Source organism: Pan paniscus, chromosome 10 (genome assembly GCF_029289425.2).
Source record: "Pan paniscus chromosome 10, NHGRI_mPanPan1-v2.0_pri, whole genome shotgun sequence".
NCBI lineage: Eukaryota > Metazoa > Chordata > Mammalia > Primates > Hominidae > Pan > Pan paniscus.
In genome coordinates, this window is record NC_073259.2 from 40,195,616 (window position 1) to 40,223,615 (window position 28,000).

The 28,000-nt window shown below is 51.9% G+C and overlaps 2 protein-coding genes and 1 long non-coding RNA gene across 4 annotated transcripts; 1 reads left to right on the forward strand and 2 right to left on the reverse strand.

The window, feature by feature from the left end:
* Positions 1 to 2: 2 nt before the first annotated feature.
* Positions 3 to 6,322, reverse strand: HOXC10 (homeobox C10). The gene is made up of 2 exons (XM_003830998.5): positions 4,273 to 6,322; positions 3 to 1,112 (listed from the first exon to the last, which is right to left on the reverse strand). Exons 1-2 carry the CDS (start codon positions 5,021 to 5,023, stop codon positions 835 to 837), a joined length of 1,029 nt encoding a protein of 342 aa, XP_003831046.1. The 5' UTR covers positions 5,024 to 6,322; the 3' UTR covers positions 3 to 834.
* LOC134728481 (uncharacterized) lies at positions 4,689 to 27,997 on the forward strand. The gene is made up of 8 exons (XR_010108919.1): positions 4,689 to 4,807; positions 5,199 to 5,378; positions 6,129 to 17,757; positions 21,535 to 21,674; positions 22,897 to 23,022; positions 23,913 to 24,014; positions 24,187 to 24,326; positions 26,178 to 27,997. It is a non-coding gene; the product is annotated as an uncharacterized LOC134728481 (long non-coding RNA).
* HOXC11 (homeobox C11) lies at positions 13,856 to 17,621 on the reverse strand. 2 transcript variants are annotated; one of them, XM_003830999.5, is made up of 2 exons: positions 16,368 to 17,621; positions 13,856 to 15,113 (listed from the first exon to the last, which is right to left on the reverse strand). In XM_003830999.5, the coding sequence occupies exons 1-2, from the start codon at positions 17,047 to 17,049 to the stop codon at positions 14,881 to 14,883; spliced, it is 915 nt and encodes a 304-aa protein (XP_003831047.3). In that variant the 5' UTR covers positions 17,050 to 17,621; the 3' UTR covers positions 13,856 to 14,880. The 2 variants fall into 2 exon arrangements, with proteins under 2 accessions (XP_003831047.3, XP_063449538.1); XM_063593468.1 differs by having other exon boundaries at positions 16,364 to 17,093.
* Positions 27,998 to 28,000: the final 3 nt, after the last annotated feature.

Sequence of the window (28,000 nt, forward strand, 5' to 3'; positions counted from 1 at the left end):
CATTTGAGGATTATGATTCTGGAAATTTATTAGGATTTTTTTTCTCCATTAAGGAAGCTACATGCAAAAGATACAACATACAGAATATCTTTAAATAACACAACTCCCAGACAGGGACAGGACAATACTGGGGGGGGGGGCATTCTGTCTTTGCTTTGCTATGTTCTATTTTTAATTTTTTTGTTCCTCTGGATGAAATTTCTGAGATGTTACTAGATGGGGGATGTGGGGGTGCTAGGAGGGGTGGGAGAAAAGCAGAAAGCAGTACAAATACGAGACTTCAAGCAGATTCTTAGAGCGACTGGGAGGTAAAGACATGGAGAGGGTTTGGTGGAGGCTCTGGGTGCTACGACAAACACACGAACACTAGCCGAACTTTCCAAAACGTCTATTAGTCTAAGGAGGAAATGCAGCAAGGAAGGAACGATTCTGCCTGTGCTCTGCGAGATTACAGACCCTCTCTGGTTAATTTTTTTCCTTTTTTTCCCCTACAAGCGGATGGATTCGATCTTAACTTTGCATGGAGAACAGAATGCTGTGTGTGAGTGCGTGGGTGAGTGAGGGTTTGACACACACACCAGCCACACTCCCACCCCCATCTATGAGGGCACACACCACACCCCACATCCCGGCACCCCATTTCTCATGCTTTAAGTGGAAGCATCTTCGCAGCACGAACCATAGGTCCCTTGGAAGGAGAGTCTGAGGTCTTTGCCTTTTTTGCAGTCGCATTGCATTTATACTCAGGGAGGAAAAAAATATATATCACCAGGCACAAAGGGAGGAGGGGCGGGGAAAGGAAGGAGCGGGAAGGGAGGAGGAGAGGCCACGCGCTCAGGTGAAATTAAAATTGGAGGTCAGTTCCCGGATCCGATTCTCTCGGTTCATTTTCTTGAGTTTCATTCTGCGATTTTGAAACCAGATTTTGACTTGTCTGTCTGTAAGGTTAATGGTCTTGCTAATCTCCAGGCGGCGCTCTCGCGTCAAATACATATTGAACAGAAATTCTTTCTCCAATTCCAGCGTCTGGTGTTTAGTATAGGGGCACCTCTTCTTCCTTCCGCTCTTTGCTGTCAGCCAATTTCCTGTGGTGTTTTCTGCCTTTATCTCCTCTGTTAAAAATAACATTATTTACATAAGTATCCCTCGAAGTCGAAAACCCTCTCAGCGCTGCAGCCTTTGCCAGCCTGCTGTGGGGTGGCTGAGGGAGCACAGGGGAGCTGCTCTTGCCCCAGGGGCCTGGCGGTGGGCTCCTCTTAGGCTCAAGGTTCTTACAATTTCTTTGGGGTTTAGACTTAGGGAGATAAAGGGAGGAAGTTCTTGCCTCCAAGCATTTATTACATTTAAATTACCCAAGTCCACCTTAATCTAAAAGATCCTGAGTACCCTGGCTTTCCCCCAGCTGGCTGACCCTGGCAGATTCCCTAAACCTTGCCAGAATCCCCCCTTCTCTCTGTTCCATTCCAGCTCTGGAAAAATCCAACCAGATGGAAATGCATTTTCCAGGCCCCAGACCACAGCAGAGTCCACCCACAGACCAGAGAAATTCCCAGAGAGCTTTGACCTGTTTCAACTCAGTGGAGGGACTTTGTTCCAGGATCTGTGGCCAGAGGCCACTGCAGTGGTCCCTGTCCTGGGCCCCCAGCTCTTACCCCAACCTGAGCTGCCACAGAGTGACTCTGCTCCCTTAGGTCTCCCATTGCCATCTCTTCCTCTCTTAATCATTTCTCCCAGGTATGTGCAGCCGAGGGGAGCTTGTAAGAGCAGCAGAGGTCAGGGGCAACAGAGCTGGGGCAACCTAAGGGGTCCTCAAACAACTTTCCTGGCCAAAGGACCTAAGGTCAAGGGAGAGACATATCCTGAGGAAATGCAGCCTCCTAGAAACCCCCTGCCCAGTCTGTGCATACGTAGATGTGTATGCCTGCAAGTACACATGTATACCTGCAGAGATACACACACCTATACACATAAGTACACACACATAGATATGTACATGAGTCTTTTTTTGTAAGGAGATACTATAGAATACTGTGTATTTCCCATGAGCTTATTGACAGCCTCTATCCCTGACACACATTCTTGCTGAAATGGACCAGCCTTGCTTCTCAAGTAGCAGAAGGGAACCTGGCCATCTTTTTAAGGGCAAAAAACAGAGTCCAAAGACCTGAGAGGACACCCAGCAAAGGACTCTGCTGATGGCTCTGAGCTCTCTCTCCTCCCTATTCCAATGAGGCTGCCAGGTTCCTGGATCTTATCTTGTTGGGGGCGGGGTGAGCCGGGGGCCTAAGAGGAACCAGAAAACACACAAAAAAGGCAAACTTGAGGCTGCAGTCTAAAAAAATCTGAATGTCCCGAATTTTCTCTCCTGTCTCTGCACCTGCAGCTTCTTGCCAGATTGTTTACAAGTTCTCCACATCTAACTACGTCCTGTTTATTTTCTTACTGGGGTTGTTAGGTTTGGTGGGGTGGGGGGACAAGACAAATTATAAATGGAGAAGTTTTAATCAAAAGCTCTCTTGCCTCTGGCCTGGTGGAGACATCAAAACAGGAGGAGGGGAAAGAAGGGCACAGACAGGGTACAGGGTAAGAGGGATTCCTTGGGGTGGGAGGGATTAGGTTGCTGTGGGGACAGCTAGAGGAAAGGGAGAGCCTATGGGAATGGGTGCAGGTCGAGTTAAGAGGTGAACTTGTTAACCTTGACTTTGCTTTTGGTGGGGGCTAGAATGCAGGTTTTCCTGCCCCAAATCTGCTCTCTAACCAAGCTCAGGGTCTGTAGAGAGGGTATAAGATTAAACCTTCACACTGCACACGTGCCACAGGAAAGGCTTTGAGGCTGTAGGTGCCTCACTCTCCCCCTTATCCTCATGAACACACCAGCGCTCATCTTCCAGTCAGTGTCTCTATGGGGATGATTTACCAAGACCACCTTTGAAGACCCAAGGGGATGAGGTTCTGCCCTTGCCCGCCAAAAGAGTGCCTGTGCATGTGTGAGCGGGCATGCGTGAGTGTGCAAGGATCATGCAATATGGATGTGCGTGAGTGTGGCACAGGTCGCCCGTAGGCATGCGTGTGCGTCGCATCCATATACAAAGCACCAGGAGATCCAGGCCGCCCCCAGCCTGCTCCGCTCTCAGTATTTCATCTTCCTCTACACCCAATGAGCCCCTTATATACTGTCACCAGTAGCCGGTGTTGTGGGGAGCAGGTTTATTCTTCCCCGTTGGTTGGGCCTTTTTCTGAGGCTCTTTGCTACAACTTTTCAGGAAAAGTCGTTCCCCTCAGCTTTCCTCCCCTGCTCCCGTTTCCTCCACATTCTTTCCCCAAGTATCAGAGAAAGATCCCGAAGGCCCCCAGCTCCTACAGCAGAAATGAATCTTGAACCCTGAGCTTGAACTCTGGCTGGGCTTTCTCTCAACCAAAATTACAGTGAAATCCAACCAAAGCCACATTCCCTTTCAGGAGAAAACCTCTTGCCACGCACACAGAAATTTCCCAACCACTCATTTGTAAGCTGCTTTTGGAAACCAATGAAAAAAGATAATTTAACTAGAAAAAAATGGAAAAGAAAAAATTAAAAGAGGAAACAGAAAACTTACAACATTCCAAATGCCCTGTTCCAACGCCATCCAAGCCAGGCATCTGGAGGAGGGAGGGACGTGGCGGGCAGCCCTTCACCTCCACCTCTTCCGGCTCCAGCCTCGCTGCCCAAGGCCCCCGGCCGAGCCAAAAGCCGCAGGAGCCCAAGCCGCACGCACAAATCAGACCCACAAACAACAAATCGCGTTTCGCAGGAAACAATTTTCAACTGGGAAAACGCAGTAAAGAGAACTCCCCCCATCTCCCCAGCCTTCCCTAGTCCCTGGCCCAAGATCGCCATTTTAGGCTTTTTGCAAGCCCCTGACCTGAGCTGGGGGACGTCAGCTCCCCAGGACACCAGCATTGAGAAAGCAAACCACAGCCAGCACGCGCCTGGGAGCAGCCACCCGTCCGGTGCAGCACACTGCGCCTGCAGGCGGCCCGCGGTGCGCACCGCCCCCGCCTTAGCACCCATGGCCGGGGCAGGGCCGACACCTCCACGTCGCCGCTTACCTTCCCCAGCTAAGTGACGCGCCACCAGCCTGGAGCTCAGCGGACGCTAGTCGAAAGCCAGGGTCGCATTCCCGAAATGGTCTGGGGCCTCCTGGGCCCAACCCTCTCCCCTGCCCCCCTCCCCGGCCGCGAAGACCAAGTGCCGGAACGTCCCAGTGGCGCCCGCGGCCCAGGCGGCCTTACCTTTCGCTTCGTTATCCGAGGTGTCTGGGCTGGAGTCGGCAGCTTTGGCCCCCTCCTTTTCGCTCTCCGAGGGGCTCCCTTTAGGGCCCGCCAGGCTCTGCTCCGTCTTGATTTCATTGGGGCTGGGGGTCTGGCTGTCGGACTTGGGGGTCTCAGGGAAACTCACTTTGCCCCCCAGCTGAGGCGATTCCAGATGTTCGGCGCGCGGGTTGAGACTGGCCCGCTGCTCGAAAGGGGCTTCGAAGTCGTTGGCCCCAGAACAGTGGGGCGTCTTGTCCAGCGCGGAGTAGCTCGGGCTGGCGCGGTAGTAGCTGGGCACGGGTACCTCGTGCTCCCCAAGGCAGGACTCCGGCAAGGGGTGGGAGTAGAGAGCTGCCTCGGGGCCACTTTTCGCCCGCTTCTCTGCGCTGTACATGCAGCAGACATTCTCCTCCTTGACACTAGGTGGGTAGGAGCAGGAGGACAGCGGCCTGCCAACAGGTTGTTCCAGGCGATAGGCGGCTTTGGGGTCGCCCCAGGAGTCCAGCTGCGAGAGGTAGGACGGATAGGTGTTGAGGGCGAGGCTGGGGCTGCTGCCCTCGTCCCTCTTGGAGAGCGAGGGCGCGAGCCCGCAGCCCCTCATCACCCCGCAATTGAAGTCACTCCCAGACTGCATATACATGCCTGCGCTCCGGCTATAGCGCTCTCCTCCGCCGGGCGCAGCCAAGGGCTCCGCGTACGAGTTCGGAGTTACATTGCGAGGGCATGTCATTTTCAGAGAGAGGGGTTTTTAAGGAGCAATACTACAGCGGAGGAGCTGACATCTTTTTTTTTCCCCATCCGGGAGGGGGGGCGCGGTTGGAGGGGAGGGAGGAAAAAGAAGGGGAGGGGGGAAATATCAGCTCCGTAATTATCCGCGCATTCGGTTCTCACCATGTGACGGCTAGACCAATGGGATTTGAAAATGGCCTTGATGATTCAGACGGCCGTGACGTCAGCGGGGTCAAGTTGTCGGCAGGCGGAGCGCGCAGAGTGGAGTAACAGCGCCATCTAGCAGCTGCCTCGGGGTAGGGGCACCGGAGCCCTTCCCCGCGAACAAAGGAAGCGCCCCCCGGGCGGCAGGGGAGGTAGGGGGGTGGAGGGGGGTGGGGGTGGGGGTTCTAGGAAGAGTGGGGTTTGTTTATCCAGTAACCAGCCTGTAACTCCTGGGGAGAAGGGGGCGGAGAGGGGGAAAATGCGGGAGAGAGGGAGAGAGCGAGGCAACCCGGGGCTCAAAACAGTCAAATTCAAATTAAAAGGTCGAGACACGAATCAGGTACTTCTCCCCACTCTTCATCTCCCCTTTCCATATCCCCGGACCCGACTCCCACTTCTTACCTTGGGGATGGGAGTGGGGTGAGGTTTTGCGGGGGGGGTTGGGGGGATCTGATGAGCAGAGAAAGGGGAAAAAAAGTTAAGGAATCCCAAACAGGACTAAAGTTTCTGCTCTCCCGCCTCCTCTTTTCCCCGGGCTTGGCCCTCGGGGCTGGAAGCTTGGGGGCCGCGGCGCTGGAGGTTGGTGGAGTTGCAAGTTTCCTGTGGGGGTTGACTGGGAATCTCCAGCCTCTAGGGTGGGCCGGGGAGGGGGTCACGGTCACTTCATGGCTGCTCGGAAAAGGAGGTTCCGAATGGACGCGGGGTAGGGGAAAGAGGAAGCCAGAGACCAGAGGCACCCGATCCCCGACCCGAGAGCTGTGCCCTGGGCCTGGCAGGGTGGGCGGCTCCTGGGTCACCATCTCAGGGGCCCACAAGGCTTTGGCCTTGGAGCCGGTTCTGCTGCTTTACTTCAGGCCCTGGCGGTCCTCGCTTTCCGCTTGACCTTGCCCCCACTAAAACAGGGAATATTCCGGGAAAGAAAGAGGGAACCTGCGGAGCCTCGGTCAGTTTGGAGGAGTCACGTATCACACGGGAAACCAGCACACAAGACGCAACAAAACCCGACCCAGAGAAGCGTCCTTTACAGAGCGCACGGGCTGGGAGCATGTTTGAAAGAAGACAGACCAGTCTATTTTTGTGGTTGTTTTTAAATAAAAGGAAGAAATAAGGGGAACCGTATGTTTCAAACAGTTATTTCCGTTTCTCCATCGCCTTCTTCCAAAGCGAACTAAACTCTCCACCCCTTCCTCAGGAAACGGAATCTGGAGAACAACTTGTCTTTCCTGTCGCCCCACATTTTTCCTTGGACAGAGCCTAGGGTTCAGACTTTCCGAAGGGCTGGAGTTTGGCGGGGAAAGGACTGGAGCCCAGCGCCCTGGAGTGGAGGAGTGAGGAGGCTAGACCGTTTCTAAGGAGGCCCAAGCCCGCTGCGGCTAGAAGACCGCAGAAAGAAATCCGCCGAATTTCCCCATCCAGGGGTGGAGAGAGAAGACGCAGGGGTTCCTGAACCTCCGGAAAACTGGAAGGAAATGTGGAGTGTATGATTTGCTTGCAGGACCGGCCAGGGGAGATTTGAAATGGTTTTGTGTTTTCATATGCAGGGTCACCGTGGCCTCAGCATGGGGGTTATCCAGGGCAAGGTTAGGCTGTTTAGGCCCCAGACTTGGGACAGTCCGGGCAGCAGTCAATCCAGGGAGCCATTTGTCCCACCGCCCATCCCGCGGGAAACGGGCGAGACTTTATGGCCACTCTGTTTGTATTATCTGCATTAGTCTTTCCCCACCAGTTTGATCGAAACCGTTCCCTTTTACGAGGACCCAACGAAAATTTCCCGTCATATTTATCAGCCAGGGATAAAAATTTAGTATGGGAACTGATATTTCCTCATTTATGGGACGATGAAATTAAATACCAAAGCAATTGAGAATTATATGGCTTTGGGGGTTCCCTCCCCCCTCTTTCACGTCTCCTTTATTTTCCTGCCTGGTGTGCTTTTCCCAGGAATTTAGCGTCCCAGTTCCCTACCCTTACCCCCCACTTTGGAGTCTGGTGGGTCCTTTTCCCCACGGCCAAGTGGCCCTTGGCCACCTCAGCCTTTTCTTTTTTTTTTCTCTGGGTGTTAGTAGCTGGGGGCCAGGACAGTGCTACCCGAGCCTCTGCCCAGGCCAGCCAGGACAGGCTGGGATCAGAGAAAGGTTTCCAGGGAAGAGCCGCAAAGGGTTTGAGCCCAGCCTGGGAGGGGGTGAAGGAGTCGGCAGGAGAGGGTGAAGGAGGTAAACTTCAGACAAGCCCCAAGGCGTAGCCTGGGGAACCAGCAGACAGGGAGCAGACCCATCGGCCTCAGGGGTCCCACCACCCAACCTCTTTCCAAGCCCACCTCTCACCTTAGCCAAGGGAGAGGACAGAGTCGCTTCGGAATTCTCGCCATCATTAATGAAAATAATATTCCAGGGAGGAGCCTCCCGCCTCGACTCCCACCTCCTCACAAGACAGAATAGTGTTTAAAGTTGAAATAATTAGAAGTATGATAAACACGGCCCATTAATGAAAAAAGAAATCAAATTCATCAGCCTAAGTGGGACCCCCGGTGGGACAAATGTTTGCCTCTAATTACGCAAGATAAACGAAAACCCGGAGCTGCTAAACTAGAGCCCGCTCGGACGCAGACCTGAATAACTTGTTGGGTTTTCACAGACTTTGAGATTCTGCTTCAGTGGAGGTAAAAGGAAGGAAAAAGTGAGTGTTTTATCCTGGCGAAGGGAGCATTTGTGCGGGCCTGGGTCCCAGCCCTGCCCCCTTGGGCTCGGTCTTTCCCGAGGCCACGAGCAAAGGCTGTTTCGGTCCTATTGTCCGGGCCTGGCGTTCAAAGGCATGCGGGCCGCCACAGCGACCCCGCCTGCCGCCACTGCCAGGCACCCACCGCCCTGCCCCACAGGGCCAAGATCCTTCAGCCTGTGCCCTTGGCAACTGGATTAGGATCCAGGGGAGGCCTGTGTTGCTAGAATCACCCACATATGGACTTTTATTAATCCATTTCCCCAACTTTCCGAGGGCGCCGAGACACCTATGCCTATGCCTACGTCTGGGGCTCCCCCCTCTTACCTCAACTTGGGAACATGAAAATCCAGGGGCTGCAAGCCACAGTGGGGCTCAAGCTGTGCATACGACCTGACAAATCCCACCCAGGGCCAATGCCCTGGCCCCTTTCTCCCTTCCCGGGTACCCAGATCCTGGAAAGGCAACAAGGACGGGGCTGGGCCTCCTTCTGTCTGTGGGGCTGTGAGCAATGCAGAGGAGGAGGGTTCAGGAGCTCTGTGAATACTCTGGGAGGATCCAGCGGGTTCCACAGGGCAGCCCAAGGGCTGGGGCGCTAGGGGTCCCCACGTGAAAGCAGAAGAAGGAAAATATGCTCAATGAACAAAAAAGGACCTTTGTTGCTTTCTTGGCTGTAGCCCTCAACACACCCCAGAAGCACCCTGGTTTCTCCAGCAAAAAATTGGAGTTTCCCCAACAGGTTAAGAAAGTCAACTGGGAAATTCTGAAGATGAAGTGAAAAAGGAAGAATGTCTTTCCCTTTTGGGTTAAATAATAAAATAAAAATAAAGTGTGTGTATTGAAATCTTTTTAAGCAAAGAGGAAACAGAATCACACCAGAGATAGCAGGTTTTTTCCTCTTGCTTTGGAGGCCGAGATAAATCCTTCCCTTCCCAAAACTTGAAGAAAAGATTCGCTTTTCTTCTTCACTAGCACCAGGCTCTGCCCCAGCTGAATTGGGAGCAGGGAAATTCCAGGCAAAATTCGGAATGCCCAGAGACGCAGAAAAGAAAAAGATTTTCAAACAGGTACTAGAGGGAGGTAGGAGGCTGAGGACGCTTAGCAGGGCCTCTGGTCTACTGTGGACCTCACAGCCCCCCAGGCAGCTCGGCCAGCAGAATCTCTCACGTCTTGACATTGCACACACTTGCACACAGATGCTACGGAGTTCAGCATCTATACACGTGTCTAACTTGCACTTAAATATGTGTACACAGCCACAGATATTCACTTTTACCCAAAGTGCTGTCTAAGATCTCCGAATCCCGAATTCTGATAACCCGCGCCAGTCTGACTGCTTCCTGGCCCTGCCGAAGCTGGCCAGTTATTTAATTTTGTCCCCTGAATTGAAACCAGACCGAAGACACCTCGGAGAGAAGCTTTGGGAGGAGGGTGGAAGGATGTCTTAGGGGCAGGCCCTGCTCCCCACTTTAGTGGTTTGCTTCTAAGTTGCCCCCAGTAAGTCAGGTTTCTAGCTAGAGTCGGGGCTGTGGTTAGGCTGGCTTGCTCCGGAGAAAAACACCGAACCTTTCTTACCGGTTAAGTTCCTTTTCAAAGACCTCTGTTTGCCTTCCTTTCCTTTTTTATTTTTCTTTTTTTTCTTCTCTTCTTTCTTTCCTTCTTGTTTCATCCTTCTCTTTTCTCTTTATTTGCTTCTTTCTGTTTTTCTTTTTCTTTTTTCTTCCTGTAATTTATTTTTTCCTACTTTTTCCAATCCTTTCTCTTTCTTGTCTTCCTTATTTCTCCCATTTCCTTGTTTCCTTCTTTCTTTATTATACAATTAATTCTTTGCTCTTTTCTCTCTCCAATTATTTCCTTCCCCCTGACTTTCTTTCCTAGCCTTTCTTATTTTTCTCTGATGTGCTGGGCTTAGTGAGGGGGACAGCACCAGGCTCAGTCGCATGCCTCCCTAGCCCAGCTGCTAAGGCTTGGAGTTGACCTTCTCCCGCCTACAGCCTTAGCTCAGCTGCTCCTCACAAGGCGAAGTGTAGGGCTGCCAGTCATCAGCAGCCAGGCCCCAGCAGTCGCCATTAGAGGGAGGAAAAATAGGATTCTGGGGCACATCCACACTAGTGCTGATGGCTTCTTGAAGTGCTAGGATTCAGGGGTCATGTATTTTCACTTCCATCACCCCAAAGGAGGCTTGTCTACCAGGCCTACCTTTGGAGAAGTCTGTCCCATCTTTGTCCTGACTTCCGGAGCTGAAACATTAAAATGGCCCAAAGTTGAGCCCAGTTGGTGCTCCCAAGGCTGGAGTCAGGGGAAATGAGCGAGTGGGATTTTGTCAGTCCCAGGTTGAGGGGCAGGTCCAGGGGTCATCCGTGGGCAAGGCCATCTCCCACATGGCCGCCTTTGTTCTCTGCTCCTGGACTGCAGCCCTGCTGGGCCCTCTGTCTCCTTTGGTCCTGCAACCACTGCAACCTCTGGGCAGGAGTTTCCTGGTATTTTGGATTCTTTCTTCAAACCCATTGTCGACTTCACAGGCGGCAGGCAGGAATGCAGGGCTATGTGTGCAGAGACCCTCCCAAATCAGCAGTCTGAGTCAAGGTTATGGGTCTTTGCTTTGTGCAGTGGGTTGGAGGGGTGCTGTGCAGAGAGATGTGTGTGTGTGTGTGTGTGTGTGTGTGTGTGTGTGTGTGGAGAGAGGGAGAGAGAGAGAGTAGTGCCTACAGGAGAACAAGAGGGTGTGATGGGGGAAGGTCTTGTCATGCTGATATTGTCCAAACTTTTAGAGTTTGTAAAGGTGCAAGAGCAGAGTGGACAGGACTCTGTCCAAAGAGGCTCCAAAGCTGAGTCCAAGATGGGCCTCAGGAAGGACTGACTCAGATCTTCAAGCCTTTTTGCCTTAGACAGAGAAAGGCAGCTCCATACACTCCCTTCCCTGCACTGCCACCCCTCAGAGCCCCTCTCTCCCCTGCCTTTCAAAGACCTGTGATTTCATCCTATGGCAAGACCAAAACTTACTTTTTTTTTTTTTTTAAGGGATGGGGAATCTTGTAAAATTTTTATGCCAAACAAAGTTATAAAAACTTCCCGGGCGTTGCCTTTTCCAAAGGTTTATATGAATAATAAAGAGTGCAGTCGCGTGCACTGGTTCTGGCGGGCTCTCAGTAGGGAGGGGTTAGCAAACAGCATTATCCAACCCTGGGGCACCAGAAAACCCCAGTAGCTCCCCCCTTCAGGGAATACTGGCCCAGAAACAATTGCCCTACGGATTCCTGAGAGAGGCGGGGAAAGCGAAGGGGTGGTGCCCTTGACTCCCTTGAAGTTCAAAGTTCTTCTTTACTCTTAAGAGAAGAGCCCTTTCTGCTCTCAGCCCACTCGAGAAATTAGCCCAAGGTAGTTTCTCCCCTTCTGGTTGAGAACTGGCTCTAGGTATTCCCAACTCTGTTCACCTTTCAGACACCTGGTTTGCACCTTTTGCTCCCCCAGAACAGGGCTCCCCAATCTTTCCATCTGGGACACCTAGAGCCAGGGAGTTTTCTCTCAGAGGTGCTTGGTAGGGGTTTCGAGTCTTCTTACAAGGGGCCCTTGCATCGCCATTCCTCAGCCACCTAAGAGTCTAAGTGACAAAGAAACCCCAAACTCAAGGCTACTCCTAAACCCATTTCTCATTTCGAGTGCCCTTGATTCCTCCTGCACCCCAAAGCCCATGGTGGGAGGGGGAGGGGCCCAGAGTGCTCTCTCAGCCCACACCACTTAATACCCTTGTAAACTCCCACGTGCACTATAAACTTGGATTTTTACAACCAGCATTCCTCCTTAGCTCCGGGAAACTTTGAACTCGGCCTCAGGTTTATTTACTGTGGGGGGTGGGGTGGTGGGCGGGGCGGGGAGGAAAGGGGCTGGGGTGCTGGGAGCTGAGAAAGGCTGGAGAAAAGAGGAAAAATGTGGGGCAACGGGCTGAGGAGGTGGGGGTCTGAGTGTGTTGGGAGAGCCAAGACCCTCCACTACAGGTTTGTTTACTATTTAGGGCGGAAGTCGTTTCTAATACAGGCCAGACTGGGTCGTTAAGGTCGAAATGAAACTGGGTTTAGAAACGTGAGGGGGTGCTTTATGGCAGCGTCTAGACGAGGATCTTTTGTTCCCGGGCAGTGCTGCGGCTAGAGGGGATTACCCCAAGAGGTTGAGCCCAGAGTGCCCCTGACCCGCAAGGGGGGTTGGACACCTTGGGAGACGGAAGGTGGGTTTGTTTGGGGGCCAAAAAACCCTTTTTCCTCCTTTTTAGAGGGTCACCAAGGACTGGCAGATTCCTGGCTTGGGTCACAGAAGCCTTTGTTTTTCTTTCATGATGACCTCCTCTCATCCACCAGAACTCTCTTTTGGAGCTGAGGACATTTCTGGGCTCCACGTTGCAGAGAAAGTGTTACCTGCGGGTTTTAAATATTTTTCTCCAAAATCAGGCATTTGGAGGCTAATATTTTGCTTTATAAATAGGTTCACCTTATAGAGTTTCCTCTATCCTAATTTCACAGGAAACATCACCAGCAGGCTAATATTTCCTAATGTGGCTAGTGGATAAACATCATACCTGGAGAAGTGTCACACACACATACACACACAAAAATGTGCAGAGGCCCCTCAGTTGCATTCCTGCCCACACTCAACAAACACTGCCAATGGTTACACACCACAGAGACACAAGCTCTAGATGTGTATGTGGTCAGGTTTACTCCATGCAACAGACAAAAGCATACAAATAATATTCCTTCTTATGTGCACCCATAGGCACACCGAGTTAAATAAAACGTTTGTGTGTGGGCACATGAGGGAATTGTGGGCTGCATATACACCCTAGTTTGCAAATCTTGTCTCACGACCTGACCCACGTTTACAAATTAGAAATTTAGATACCTAAGCTGCAGGGATTCCTACCATCAAAAATGACAGAACCTAGATTTGATAGTCATGATGCTTTTTCCTTTCATCCAACAGAATTGTATTGACAAAAATATTTTCTTTGAATTATACAAAGACAGAAAGAGGAGGGAAAGATGAGATGAGTTGTCCTGAACCTCTGCCCCCAAATAACGAATTTGAAACAGAGACCAACGAAGTGCCCTCACTGAAAGCACTGCAAGGGCCGTGATTATCTTTATACAGAAGAAACATGCAGCAAATATAGACGGGTATGGTGACTGTCCCCGCAGGTCATCTCCATCCCCAGTGCCAACCCCTACAAAACAAACCTCTGGGGCTTTCTACTGTGGGACACCTAATGTATAAACATCAGGGTGGCCCCAGTATAGGCGTCTTGTTGTGTCTGGAAGAGCCTGGCCATTTGTGCCAGAGGGAAAGCAGCCAGGCCCCACCTTCCCACCCCCAGGAGCTGTGGAGAGGAGAGGGAGGGGGCTGGTTTCTCCTTCTGTCCCCTCCTTCCTTAAAAACAGTGTATAAAAATTCCAATACAGACTTCTCATAGAGAAAAAAAAAAAAAAAAAAAGCCCTAACCTCCACACTACACATTTAACTGCGACAGACGGAGACATCTGGCAGAAGGGCGGTGGAGCCAAAAAAATTCCTATAAATTTAAATTCGATGATGGTTACAATTAACTCCACAACAAACGTGTACTTAAACAGAAAGCCGTTGCTGGGCGTTTGGACACAGCTCGAGCTGCACGTGAGAAAGGAGAGCTTCAGAGTAGCTATGGAATGTCCTCAGCTTGAGAATGTGAGGAAACTACGGCCATACTCTTGGCCCTGCCGGCGGAGAGGAGCTCCAGGCCGGCCAGCACCGGCCTATCTCACCTCTGCCTGCCTGTCCTCACCCGCTGGGCTCTGCCTGCCTGCCTCCTCCTCCTCCGCCGCCGCCATGGGAGCATGGAGGATTTTAAGAGGAGACGGGTTAATAAAAGGGTCAAATAAAATCATAATATTGAACAGAATGAAATTTATCTTTATTTGCCACCAAAAAAATTTCACAGCAATCCCTCTGGGAAGGGAGCAGGGTGGGGAGTGCACACGTACACACGCACTCACGCAGAGGAGGAGAGATGCGTGATTTGAATCTCACTGGGGGCGTCCCCCCCTTTCCCTCCAGGTGGAAAGAAACGCTTGGGAAATTTATTTACAAAAATCCAGGCCCCAGCACGGGGGAGGTGCCCAATCCCATCTCCCTACTGCCTCCACCACCCCAATCTTCAATTTTCTTAAAAAAAAAAAAAAAGAGGTAACGACTGCATAGACTATAGCTATAAATCCATGAAGTGGGGCACTGCTTGGAAAAAGATTTGGAAACCTCAATGCACCGATTAAGAAATTTCAAAGGAAGGTTCTACACATTCAGGGGGAGAACAACTAGGCTCGGGCGGGGCCTTGGCGAAGACGGAGGTAGGACACGGACTTTGCACACCTAACACCAGGTTGAAGGTACAGAAATTTCACAGCAAGGCAGGATCACATTTAGCTGCCCCCTAAAGTAGTGGGGCAAGGTGGGGCGGGGTAGAGGGGGGAGCCCGAGAAGTTTCCGCTGGCAGACATGCTGTCTTAGCGGATCTTTTCACTTGGGCAAGGGAAGGCTTTTAGTTCGAGGATTGTTCGGCTCAGGCGCTCACTACTGTCGCCCCTCCCCCACCTAATCCGAGCAGCAAGACATTGTCGCCGAGGTGTGTTTTCTTTTAAATGAAAGTCTTGGCCTCGGCGCCAACGGTGTTCACTCGCCGTGCGTCAGACACTTCCCTTCACCCCCTTTCCAGGCCCGGTCCCTGTCCCACAGCGAGAGTCAGATAGAGGGTCCAGGAGGTTCCGGAATGGAGTGCCGGCCACAGCGGTGGGGGCCAGCCCTGGCCACAGTCCAGTTTTCCACCGGCGGAAAGAAGACGAGTTAGAAAATAAAAAATAAAAATAAAATAAAATAATTTTCCCCTCCCCCCGCCCCCAAAAGGGCCCGGTCTGCAGGTTACAGCAGCGGATTTCCCGAGAAATACTGCAGCCGGTCTCTGCTCAGTTTTTTTTCTTTCATCCTTCTGTTCTGAAACCAAATTTTCACTTGTCGGTCCGTCAGGTTCAGCATCCGGGACAGCTGCAGCCGCTTCTCTTTGTTGATATACACGTTGAAGAAAAACTCTCGCTCCAGTTCCCGGATCTGGAATTTCGAATAAGGGCAGCGCTTCTTGCGGGTGCGGGGGGCGTCTGGAGGGAGGGGAGGGGGCAAGTGCGAGGAGAGGGGGGAGAGAGACACGTGAGACCCGGGCGACCCCAGCCCGCTGAGCGCTCAGCGGCCCTTCTCCTAGCCCACCGCGGGCAGCCCACCCGCCAGGCGGCTGGCTCTCCTGCAGCCGCAGCACCCGGGCAAGCCTCGACCCCCTGCCAGGTCTAGCGGGTCCCCACCCCCCCGCCACTGCGCGACCCCGTCCCCAGTTCTCAGGCGAGAGCCGCGGCTGACAGGGTCTGGGACAGAAGGAAAGCCCTCCGGGGACACGTGCGTCCCCTCGGCCCCCTGTCTGCTCCTCCTCCGCCCTCGGGCCCTTCCTGGGCCGCCCTCCTAGTGGTTCGGAAAGCCCAACCCCTCCCCCAGAAATCTGGGGGGAAAGCTGAGAACAGGCGCGAAGCAGTGAGATCTGGCGAGAGCAGTCGGGAGGCGAGGAGGAAGCCGGCCAGCAGGCACCGAGACACCAGAGAGCCGCTTCCGGGGCCCTGGCGCCCCGGGAAGCCCGCGGGGCAGCGCCTTCCACACCGCAGTTCTAGGCAAGCCCCAAGGCCGCGGACCCGGGAGAAACGCCCAGACCCCCGCCTGGAACGCAGTGGAGTCCTGCGCCGCCTCGCCCCATTCCCCTGTCGCCGCTGACCCGAGTTGCTTGGGTTTCTGCTCGAGGACCCGCGAACACATAGTTTGAACATTTTCAAAACTAGTTTTAAGAAGGATCATAGCGGTCCTGGCTTGCCTCTCCGGTCTCAGGTTCTGCTCCATTGCTCCTCTCCCCCACCTCTCCCCCTCTCTGGATCTCTCCCTGTCTTTCCCTCGCCCTCCCCTTTCTCCCCCTCCACCCCTCCCCTCCTCCCCACTCCTCGGCAGCCCGGCTCCCCATACTTCCTTAAATGCTCCTCTAAGTTCACGATCAAAGTTAATATCGCCCGCAATGGTTGCGCTTTTAAAAATTTCACAGACCGAGGGAGATAACGGGGGAGGGGGGTTCACCCGGCTTTTCCAAAGAGCCCTTTTCCCTCCCTCCCCACCCCTTCTCCATCGTAAAAAGTCGAGTCGTTGGGAGAGAGGGCTTTGTAGGTTATAATAAAATCCTTTGAATGCTTATAAAACTCCACATAAAATCGGACTGACCCAAAACACGAGGCCGTTCCCGCTCCCCTTGCCTCCCCCCTTCTCTCGCCCTCCCTCTCTCGCTCCCTCCCTCGCTGCCCGCCCGTTCCCCGGCCGCTGCTACCTACTGGGGGCGGCTCCTTTGGCCGGCTCCTTGGCCACGGAGTGGGCTGAACCGGACGAGCTGGGATTTGTGTTCTCCTCCTCAGCCTCCGCCTCGGCACCCGCCTCAGCCCGGGACGCCAGTCCCGAGGCCGGGGGTGTCTCGGGCTCCCCCTTGGCCTCGCCCTTACCGGAGCAGGGGGGCTCGGCGGGCGCGTCGCCGCCACCGCAGTAGGCGTTGTCGAAGAAACGGTCGAAGGCTTGAGGCAGGACGCTGTTCTTGTTGACTGAGGAGTAGAAGCCGGCGGGGGTTGCGTGCGGGGCGCTGGGGTGGTGGTGGCCGCCGTAGGAGCCTTCGTTTTTCATGAGAATCTCGGTGACGGTGGAAGGAGGCAGGCACTCCCGGTGCATAAGCTCGTCGGCCGCCGCATAGCAGGAGGAGTAGCTGTTCCGATGGTGCCACTTGCCGGTTGGCTCCAGGCCGTAGGAGACCTCCCGGACCGGGGGCACTTGGGCCGAGTAGGGATAGGAGATCTGACGAGAGGGGGCCTGGGGCAGGAAGGAGGAGACCGTGGAGAACTCGGGCATGTAGTAAGTGCAACTGGGCAGATAGAGGTTGGAGGCGCAGCTCCCTCGCTCGCCGAAATCTGCGCCCCTCTCCTTGCGCGACGGCGAGCAGAAGTTGCCCAGGTTGACCGAGTTAAACATCGTTCTCCTCTCCTGCCGGCTCCGGATGGAGGTTTTGGACCCGGTCTAGCGAGGGGGGAAAATTTGGGAAGGCGAGATGACGCGTTATCCGTCTTAGTCTCTCTCTCTCTGAGCACGTGATCCAAAGTAGATATTGTCATATATCAGTTCGGAGCACTTCGCAGACGTAGGAGGGGTTCTCTCTTAGGTAAGATCGGGGACGTTCAGGCGATTGGTTTGCAAACACCGCAGAAACATTATGAAAATCAATTGCAGATTTGTATTCGTTTTTCTCTCGTCACTCCCCTTCTCTCCATACCACAGCACGAGCAAAGGAGGAGAGAGAGGGTTGGGGTGGGGTGGGCGGTGGGATGGGCGAGGGTGGTGGCTGGGAGGGGGTAATTGTATTTTTTTCTAGCTGCTGCTCTTTTTTCCCCCAGGATTGGGGGAAGGAGGAGGGCTCTCATGTATTGGGGTCTTGCCTCCTCTCTGTGAGCAGCACCAGGAGGGTGGGAGTGAGGACTTCTTTCCCCACTGCCTGATTTCCCCAGAGAAGTGAATCCTTTCCCTTAAATCTCAGGGACTCTTACCCTTCCAACCCGCAGAGACACCGCCTGTTCACAAGAGTTTGAAGAAGTCCACTCTTTTCCTGGCCAGAGCTGGGTGTCAAGACTACCTTTCTGGAGTCCTTAGAGAGACTCCCGGAAGAGTATCTGAAGTTTCCCAAAGGTGAGGCAGCCCAGCTGCAAGCCAGTGTCCCAACTTTGTCTGGCTTGCTGTGCTGCCCCTGGCTAGGGAGTCAGATTAGTCATAAACGAGTGGTGAGCAGTGCGCCAGCCGCCCAGCCGGTGCCTGGCGAAGTCTGGGAAAAACCTTCTCTAATGTTGTGTTAAATATTTAGTATGAGAGAGTGGCCCTGGGTGAATATTTCATGCCTGCCTTTATTGTCAATCAATGTGAAGAAAGCTACATCCACTGTGGATTTTCAAATCCCAAACCCCAAAGAAAAGGATTGGAATGAGAGCCATGTATCTTCTATGTCAGGGCCCTTTGGCTTAGTGGCTCAGCCTCAGCTAGTGCGCTGAAAAGAAGCCTAGTGTAGGGGTCCAGGAAGAATATGGTGGGGGGGACTAGGTTTGGGGTTCTTATCCTTGGATGATTTTGGGGACTGTAAGGTGGGTGGTGGGGCCAGGTATGGGTCTCCAGAAGAGACTAACCAGACAGTGGAAAGGAGCGGTGGATGCTGTGGCATCAGGGGAGGCCCAGCGGCCACTCCCTAGTCAAAGACCCCAGCCTCTGTCCCTGGGGCTGTGACCAGATCTTAGTGCCTCCTTCCTATTTCTCAGCCCTGTCCTGCCCTCCTACAAGTCTGTCAGCCTCCTGGATAGCTGTAGCCCAAGAAGTAGGCTCAGTCATTCTGCATCCCCAACCCCTTGCCTTCCATCCCTCTGAGCACCACAGGACACATGTGGGCATCTGAAAATCACTTTATTGAAAGGTTCTGGACTGGGTCCAAGGGGCCAAAAGCAACCAGCATGAGCTGAAAGCAACCTTGGATCCAAAGAGGAGCTGCCAGGGCACAATTTGTTTGGGAAGGAGGGGAAGAACCGAAGCCCCCAAGGGCTCAGCCCAATGCACACTCAGGGGAAAACAAAAAATAGCCCAAACTCTCTTTACATCCATAACCCTCAGTTAAAATTAGTTTCCACTTAAAGAAATTAGAATGGATTTGTCTTGATGAAACATGATGAGGTGCTGCGGCTCCCAAACCAGATAAGGAGGACACAAAAAATTGTAGCTTGTCTCCATATGTAACCCCTAAAATCCATTCCTCCTCAATGCTCCTGCCTCCTCAAACTTGCTCAGCATTTAAGTGACACCTGAGTGGAGTCTGCCTCCACCATGGATCCCATTCTTAGGGTGGTTCTGGAATACTCAGGGATAGGTCTCAGGTGCCCCCCTACGCACTCAATGCTGGGCGCTACTCCTTTAGTTCTGGTCAGATCTTAAACTGAAGCAAAGAAGAACTAGATTGGGGCTTTGCTGAAGTGTGAGACTTCTGTTGGTAAGGGGCCATGAAAAGAAAAATCTGCTGTGTTTCCTTTTTCCTCTAGCCCTTTTTATAGGGTGAGATGGGGCCAGCATTTTTAATTATAGTCGTGGGGAACTATGGACTATGGCTTTTAATGGGGTTCACACTGACCTCATTAAACTCGAGTTTATTGAAGGCAAAATGCTGCCCAAACAGTGATAGGGACCAGCAAGAGGGAAGCGAGAGGTACCCCTATCCTTGCAGAGGTGTGGATGAAGGCTTGAGTCTCAGATCCCGCTTTCTCCACTTCCACCCAAGGCTCTGCTTCCTTCCCCCTCCTGGCCCTCCAGGGTGATGTGGGGCCCAATCCCCCAAGGCAGATTCAGCAAAGCCAGGACTGAGATGGGGGTAGGGGCTGTATCCTGTGAGGAGACAGCTGCTGGACTGAGCACTTGAATTTGACCACCAAAGTTTATTCCTGGGCCACCATAAAAGTGAGCCAGGCGGCAACAAGGAGCTGCTGGCGGCCCTATTTCCTTGAAACAAAAAAGAAATGCAAGAAAGAATGTCAAAGAGTTGATGTCTAGGAAACGCTGGGGTCTCCCAACAGAGACTTCTGGAAAGTAATATTCCTCCCCTTAAAAGTAAGGCATAAAGTTTAAAATGTTCTCTAGTGTTGATATGGCTTAGTTTTTCAACAAATCAAAAAACCTCTAGCAACTGTCAGTTGCTGCTACGGTCAAGGAAAGAAGGCCCTGGCCACTGAGGTCAGCTAGACATTTACTGGCAAAAATGCCCATGGTCTGGAGTAGCCTCCCTGCCCAGCCCTGGGTCCAGGCTACCTGGACGCTTCAGCTGAGATGTTTGCCCTAGGCTGCACCCTCTCAGCCTGTGGATTCTGGCCACAGCACCAATACCTCCCTGTACAGGAGCCATCCCTGGCCCCCAATCCCTTCCTTGTCAAGCCCGCTCCAGGTGGCTTATTTGTATCTTATCTGGTGGGTGCCTGTGACCCCTCCATCTGCTTTGAGTCCTGGCCTTCACCTGAAATTCTCTGCAGCAGGGCCATCCGGCCCTCCCCACTGGCTCTTGGTATCCTCAGTCAGTGCCATCAGCCAGCCTGGCTGCTAGCAGGCGGCTGCGGTCTGGGCAGCTGTCCAGGTAGCTGGACCAAAGTTAAGGCAGACTCCAGCACCCTTCCCTCCAACACACGGACAACAGGGGCAGCTTCAGAAGGGGACAGTGTCTCCTAAATTCTACCCTGGGCGGCTCCCAGAGCAAACTCCCGCACACAGCGCTGGGGCCTCCTGTTAGCTTGTCTACCTCCTCCACTGCTCTGGGTTCTAGAGAGCAGATCGTGGTAGGGAAAGGAGCCCATCCCACAGACCATGAACTGGGGAGGAAAATGCTGAAAGAAGAAATGGGGCCCACATATGCTCCAGTGGGCTTGGATTGTAAATTCAGCCTGTGTGGAGTCAATAAAAAGATAAGCGGAGAGAGTCCCACACATGGACGCTCTCGTTTGTTCACAGGCTGGGCCAGCAAGGAGACTTCATTAGAAATTGGCTTTAACCTTCTTGCCTATATTTCTCTCCCTTACAGTAATACCACTGCCTGCAATAATCCCTTTAGTATGCTTTGGGATTTTCAGGTCAGTGGTTTATCTGGCACCCGGGACACCCCAGCCCCAGCCAGGGAACAAGAAGCGGGTGGGACTGCTAGTTCCTGGCTTCCACCTCTTCTCAGACTTGGCCATTGCCCCAAGCCTGAGTCCCCAAGTCAGGCCACCTAAGCTGGTGGACGCTGCTCAGAGGTTCCTGGGACCTATGGAGGAGGTAGTGGGGAGGGAGAAGGACAGCTCCTTTGCCCCCACAGGCCCCACCCAGCTTCCTCTGTGGAGAGATTGTCCCAGGATGCTAGCAACCCGACCCTATTTCTTCCCATAAAAGCCCTATTTTACGAGCCGGTTTCACTGGCCCCCTCACCAAATGCTCCAAAATGAAGGAAATGTCTTAAAAGCAGGCTGGAAATGGAGCCGCTGCTATTGGGCTTTAGTTTCCTAAGCCAGTTGTAGTGGCACAGAAAATACCTTTTCTGGGCGGGATTGCCCTGTTGGGCCACCCAGATCTCCCGCCTCACCACAGAGCAGAGGCGGGTTGGCCGGAGCCCTGATTCTCTGGCTTTAGCTCCTACATTAAGGCTCGGACCTAGTCCTCCTGATCAAAGTGAGCTCACGGCATTTTTATGAGATCAACTTCAGCGACTCTTTATTAGCGATCAGATGCCTGGGTCGAAAATGCAAAAGGGAACAAACAGCTAATCAATCCAAAAGGAAAAAGAAAAGAGAGGGGTGGGAAGGCATGGGGTGAAAAAATTCAGGTGACACAAAGCAAAAAGATTCCAGTCACCAAAAACAAATACAAAAAAAAATCTTTTGCCCCCAGCAAGAATCATTTGTTTGGGATCTGTTCCAGCCTCCAGGCCCTGCCTTCTGCCTGCACATTCTGCCCTGATTTCCGGAACCTGGAAGCCTAGGCAGGCAGTGGGGAACTCTGACTCGCCTGTGCTCTGGAGCTTGATCCGAAAGCTTCCACAGTGAGGACTGCTCCGTGGGGTGAGTGTTGTGGCCTATGCCTCCTTGCCCCAGCAAGGAAAGTGCCTTCTGCTCAGGATTTACAAGTCTCCCCCATTTTGCTGCTTTCCTTTCGGCGGGCTCAGTGGTTTTCTCCTCACTACAGTCAGAAGTTGAGTTACAGGAAGATTCGCCAGAGATTTATCGCCTGGCCCCAAACTTGGAGAGCCTCGTTGTCATAAACAGCCGTCTATTGTCTAGACTTTTATCTCCGGGTATGGATCGTGCATTAGCGAGGCTCAGGAGACATGGGGCTGGCTCTGTGGGGTGTTTGTGCAGCCGGTGCCTGCCCGCAGGCCCCAGGGGTTTCTTTGGGTCATTTTATGAGAGTGCACACATTTGTGTACGCTCTTGGAGCTGGGCAGGTACGCCTGAGTGTTCACGAGTGGAGGCCCAAGGTAGGGAAATCTCTTTTTCTCTGTGTTGGGGAACATTCCGGTGCGTGTACTTGTGTGTTGGGTGAGAATTTGTCATGGTATGCTTTGTTTCTGGGGCATTTTAAGTGTTCCTGCCTGGGCTTTTTCAGGTTTTATTAACTTGCATCCGCTTGGCCTGTTTATGTCCCTTCCAAGCAGATCATCTGGTGTTTTTCAATATTGGAGTGCATTGTGTGTATTTGGCTTCTCTCAGGAAATGGTTTTGGGTGATACCTTCCCAGGCTTACTCCCTCAGATACCCCCACCCACCCTGAATCACACCTCAGCCTCTGCTTTCACCAGGTTGTCTGGCCCTGCCCCACTCTCTGCAAGTCCCTAAATCTCCAAAGTGCCTGCCAATTTTATGTCACAGACATGAAGCACATTTTTGTAGGGTGAGGTCTGGCTATCTCTATCTTTCCCACACTAGGGGGAAGCGTCCAGCTCATAAACCACCTCACTAACTGGAGCTCCCCTTCCCAGACTGAGGGGACATAAGAAAGGGCCTCCCCAGTCCATTTCAACTGTTTAAAATACTATCCACGGAACTCTAGATACTGCCAAAGAAAGCCTGCTGTTCCCTCCCTGGGGCTTCCCGGCTACCCCTCCAGCCCGTTGAGCCCAGGCATTTTGTAACATAAGTGGCACTTTGCCCAGATTAAACGTCTATGGCAGAGACACTTATCACCTTAGATCTTGGGGTCAGAGCTGCTTTGAAAGCCAGGATCATTTAACATCACCAGAAATAATCAAATCCTCTCCCTTTGTTTTTTATGATGAAAACACAGGGTAAGAGAGCACCAGGCACTGAGGCCTGGGAGTTCCACAGACCAACACCCCTGCTCCTGGCGGCTCCCACCCGGGACTTAGACCCTCAGGTCCCTAATATCCCGGAGGTGCTCTCAATCAGAAAGGTAAAGTGGGAGGTGGGGGCAGATCCCAGAGGCCATTTTTCCAGTTGAGGAGGGTGGAGGTGACAACAATTAGAGGCTTTTGGAGCATCAGATTGAACCAGAATTCCCCATCATTGTTTTCTGTGCATCCCTCCCTTCCCTTGCCATTAGAATTTCAATTTAAAAAGCAATGATTAGGCCTTAAAATGTCTCCATGAGCCCAGAGGAGGCGAAAACGAGCTGTGAGGTCCAGGAAAAAGGTAAGTCCTCCGCAGATATCCCCACACCAATTATTTTTCTCTCCTTCTTTCTCTCTGTTCATCCCCAGTGCTACCCTGGAGGAAAAGGATCAAGGATCTCAGTTCGGGATCCTTCCTCCCTGAGCCTTCGAGCTGAGCCTGCCCACTGCCCACCGCCAAAGGCTGTCGCGGCGGATACGGGGCTCTTTCGGTCTCGCCGGCCGGCTGCGGCGCTGCCTTACGCTCCCGGTCTCCCTGTCTCCCTCCATTCTTGCCTCACCCCTCCCCTAGACCAGCAAATATCCAATATATTTGTTTCTCCGCACCCCAGGCCTCAGCGCAGCCAGCTCAGCGCTCGGGGATCGCTGCCCCCGCACTGGGTCCTTATGCGCTTTGCTTCCAGTCCCACCGACTGCAGCATCTTTCTTTGCTAGCTGCCCGGGTAAAACGCTTCTGTCGCACTTTCCTGCTTCTCCCCCTTTCTTTCCGCCTCTGGATCTGAGAAAGAAATAAAACCAAGCCTCCTACCGCACCAGCCCTCCCCACCCCTGCTGCCTCACTTCTCCTTACCGAGTGTACCGCCTTGTTTTCTGAAGGAAACCGTAACATTCAGACATTTAAGCTGTAAATGAACTTTTCTTTATGACGTTTAATTTTCTCTCCAATTCTTAGGTCCTGCTCCGCTTCGCAGTGGAATGGAACGGATTTAGAAGCCTGCAGTAGGGGAGTGGGGAGTGGAGAGAGGGAGCCCAGAGTTACAGACTGCGGCGAGAGGTACAGAAGACTGGGAGATAGAGAAAAAGAGAGGCGGGGGAAGGGAGGGGGAGGAAGGAGGCAGGGAAGGGTCCCCAGCTGGCGGGGAGCGGAGCCAGAGAGAGAAAAAGAGAGAAAAGTTTCCCGGAGTCTTCATTAGTTGATTTCCCTGTCCGCCGCTTTCCCCGGCCAGCTCACCCCCGGTAAAGGAAGGAGGGGCGTCTTTATTTTTTTAAGGCCCCAAAGAGTCTGATGTTTACAAGACCAGAAATGCCACGGCCGCGTCCTGGCAGAGAAAAGGCTGAAATGGAGGACCGGCGCCTTCCTTATAAGGTACGATGCTAACTTGACCTTCACTTTGTCATGGCGCCCCCGCCCACCCAGACTGCTGCAGGCGCCCGGGCGAGGGAGAGCAACAGCCGACCCTTGCTTCTGCCTCCCTCCCGCCTCTTTTTATCTTTCAATCTTTCTCTCTCGTCTTTCTTATTTTCATTTCCCTCCTTCTGTCTTTTTCTTCCTCTTTTTTCTGTCTTTTCCTTTTCATTTCCTTCCTTCCTTCTTTTTCTCCTGCTGTTCTTCCTGCCCCCTTTCTTTCACTCATTCTTTTTACCCTTGCCGGCTGGTTTCATAGCTTCCCTGGGTTCTCTCTTGCCTTGTTCTCAGGCACTTCCTTGATCTCTTTCTCTCTCTTCCCAGCCTTCTGGTCCCTTCTGGTCTCAAATCCCGGAAACAACAACAACAAAAATATTTTCAGTCCTTCCTGCATCCCTACTCTGAACTGGCCTTCACAGCCCCAGCCTGGCTTTTGCCCCACCCAGGTGTTCCTGGGGGAGAGGGGGAAGGCCAATTTAGGATCAAAAGAGGCTTCACTTTGGGACCAGTGCCCACTTGGGGATGACAATGAAATTGGTTTGGATAAGACCCTGTCTTCCTCACATTGGCCCCACCTGCAAAGTCTCTGTGACCCTAGTGGCCTTGGACTGAGAGCAAAGCCTCAGGCTGTGGGGACATGGGGAAAGCAGATCCCACAGCTCCTGAAACTATGGGGAGGGGAGCAGAGTTCAAGTACCAAATTGTGGTTCACCCTTCTCTGGCTTTCAGCCCCTAAAATCTTAGAGCTTTCCCTTAAGACATCTGAGGAGGAGATTTAGAGAACTAGGGATTTATAGAGATTAAAGCATATGTAAAAATAGGATAGAGAAAGACTATAAGGGCCTCTCCACCTTGTCTATTGCTGCCTCCCAGGCTCCAGCAGAGCCCTCTGACATTAACTCTAATCATATCTTGTGTGGCTATAAAATAATATTATTGATACCCCTGTAATTATCTATTATCCCCTTACTTGTAATGATTACAATACTAGAGGAGGCAGGTCTATGCTGACAAAGTAAAGCCAAGCAAATATCCTGGAAAATGAAACTAAATCAGGGGCATTCAAACTCGATCTCTTGTGCGTTCTTGAGTATGTTCCAAAATCTATAAGCTCCTGCCTAGGGCCTCCTTGATTTAGGAATAGCCATTTTGTAGGGCTTAGGGTGATGTTGGGAGACCCTACTGTCTCCTTTTCCTCTACATCCCATACACCCCTGGCCCCTCCTCCTCTGCACAGACATCAGAGAGGGTCAGACAATAAAAGAGAAATACTTTCTCTCTCTCCCTCTACAATTATCCGAATAATTGCATGAATTCTTCCTGGAATACCACTGTGTAGTCAGGGTCAGGATTTCAGCAGGAAGTGCAGGGGACAGAATTCCAAATGGGGGAAGCTGAGAGAGTCCTGCGTTCTTACATTCCCAGACTTTATAGTTCTGTCTAGTGTTACATTGTTTCTTCAGGCAAAGATCTTTGTTCCCCTTCAGTCATATTTCTCCCTTCCCCCTCCCTTTCTTTCTCTTTCCCTTCCCCCTTTTTTGAGTCCCTTTAAAGGAGACTCAGATCATCTTCTGCTCTTAATAGATGACTATAAAAGTAAAATTAATTCCCTCCTGCCCTTTAATATCAATATCTCTCCGTTAAGTATGCACATTGGCGAGAGAATTAAGTGCTGCAACCTAAACCAGCAATTACACCCAAGGTTTGTTGTTGTTTTTTTTTTAACTTTATTTTCATTGGGTCTGGCTTATCTGGGGGTGTTCACTCTGGCAAGAGATAACCAGGGGGCATTTGTATTTTTTTTCCCACAAGCTCGTTGGGGCCTAAGCCAGTACCGACCTGGTAGAAAAAGCAACCACGAAGCTAGAGAGAGAGCCAGAGGAGGGAAGAGAGCGCCAGACGAAGGTGAAAGCGAACCATGCAGAGAAATGCAGGCAAAGGAGCAAGGCGGCAGTTCCCGGAACAAACGTGGCAGAGGGCAAGACGGGCACTCACAGACAGAGGTTTATGTATTTTTATTTTTTTAAATCTGATTTGGTGTTCCATGAGGAAAAGGGAAAATCTAGGGAACGGGAGTACAGAGAGAATAATCCGGGTCCTAGCTCGCCACATGAACGCCCAGAGAACGCTGGAAAAACCTGAGCGGGTGCCGGGGCAGCACCCGGCTCCGGTCAGCCACTGCCCCACACCGGGCCCACCAAGCCCCGCCCCTCGCGGCCACCCGGGCTTCCTTGCTCTTCTTATCATCTCCATCTTTATTATGAGGCTTGTTAACAAGACCAGAGAGCTGGCCAAGCACCTCTATCTCAGCCGCGCCCGCTCAGCCGAGCCGAGCAGCGGTCGGTGGGGGGACTGGGAGGCGCTAATTAATTGATTCCTTTGGACTGTAAAATATGGCGGCGTCTACACGGAACCCACGGACTCATAAACAATATATCTGTTGGGCGTGAGTGCACTGTCTCTCAAATAATTTTTCCATAGGCATATGTCAGAGGGTTCTGGATTTTCAGTTGCTAAGGAAAGATCCAAATGGGACCAATTTTAGGAGGCCCAAACAGAGTCCGTTCAGTGTCAGAAAATGCTTCCCCAAAGGGGTTGGGAGTGTGTTTTGTTGGAAAAAAGCTTGGGTTATAGGAAAGCCTTTCCCTGCTACTTGTGTAGACCCAGCCCAATTTAAGAATTACAAGGAAGCGAAGGGGTTGTGTAGGCCGGAAGCCTCTCTGTCCCGGCTGGATGCAGGGGACTTGAGCTGCTCCGGAATTTGAGAGGAACATAGAAGCAAAGGTCCAGCCTTTGCTTCGTGCTGATTCCTAGACTTAAGATTCAAAAACAAATTTTTAAAAGTGAAACCAGCCCTAGCCTTTGGAAGCTCTTGAAGGTTCAGCACCCACCCAGGAATCCACCTGCCTGTTACACGCCTCTCCAAGACACAGTGGCACCACTTTTCTAACTGGCAGCACAGAGCAACTCTATAATATGCTTATATTAGGTCTAGAAGAATGCATCTTGAGACACATGGGTAACCTAATTATATAATGCTTGTTCCATACAGGAGTGATTATGCAGTGGGACCCTGCTGCAAACGGGACTTTGCACTCTAAATATAGACCCCAGCTTGGGACAAAAGTTGCAGTAGAAAAATAGACATAGGAGAACACTTAAATAAGTGATGCATGTAGACACAGAAGGGGTATTTAAAAGACAGAAATAATAGAAGTACAGAAGAACAGAAAAAAAACTCAGCAGATGGAGATTACCATTCCCAATGCCTGAACTTCCTCCTGCTATTAAGATTGCTAGAGAATTGTGTCTTAAACAGTTCATGAACCCAGAAGAATGCAATTTCAATGTATTTAGTACACACACAGTATGTATATAAACACAACTCACAGAATATATTTTCCATACATTGGGTAGGTATGCACTTTGTGTATATATAATAATGTATTTACCATGCAGTTTTAAAATGTAGATATATTAATATCTGGATGCATTTTCTGTGCACTGGTTTTATATGCCTTATGGAGTATATACTCACATGTAGCTAAATAGACTCAGGACTGCACATTCCTTGTGTAGGTTGTGTGTGTGTGGTGGTTTTATGCATAATAAAGTTTTACATGTGGTGAATATAC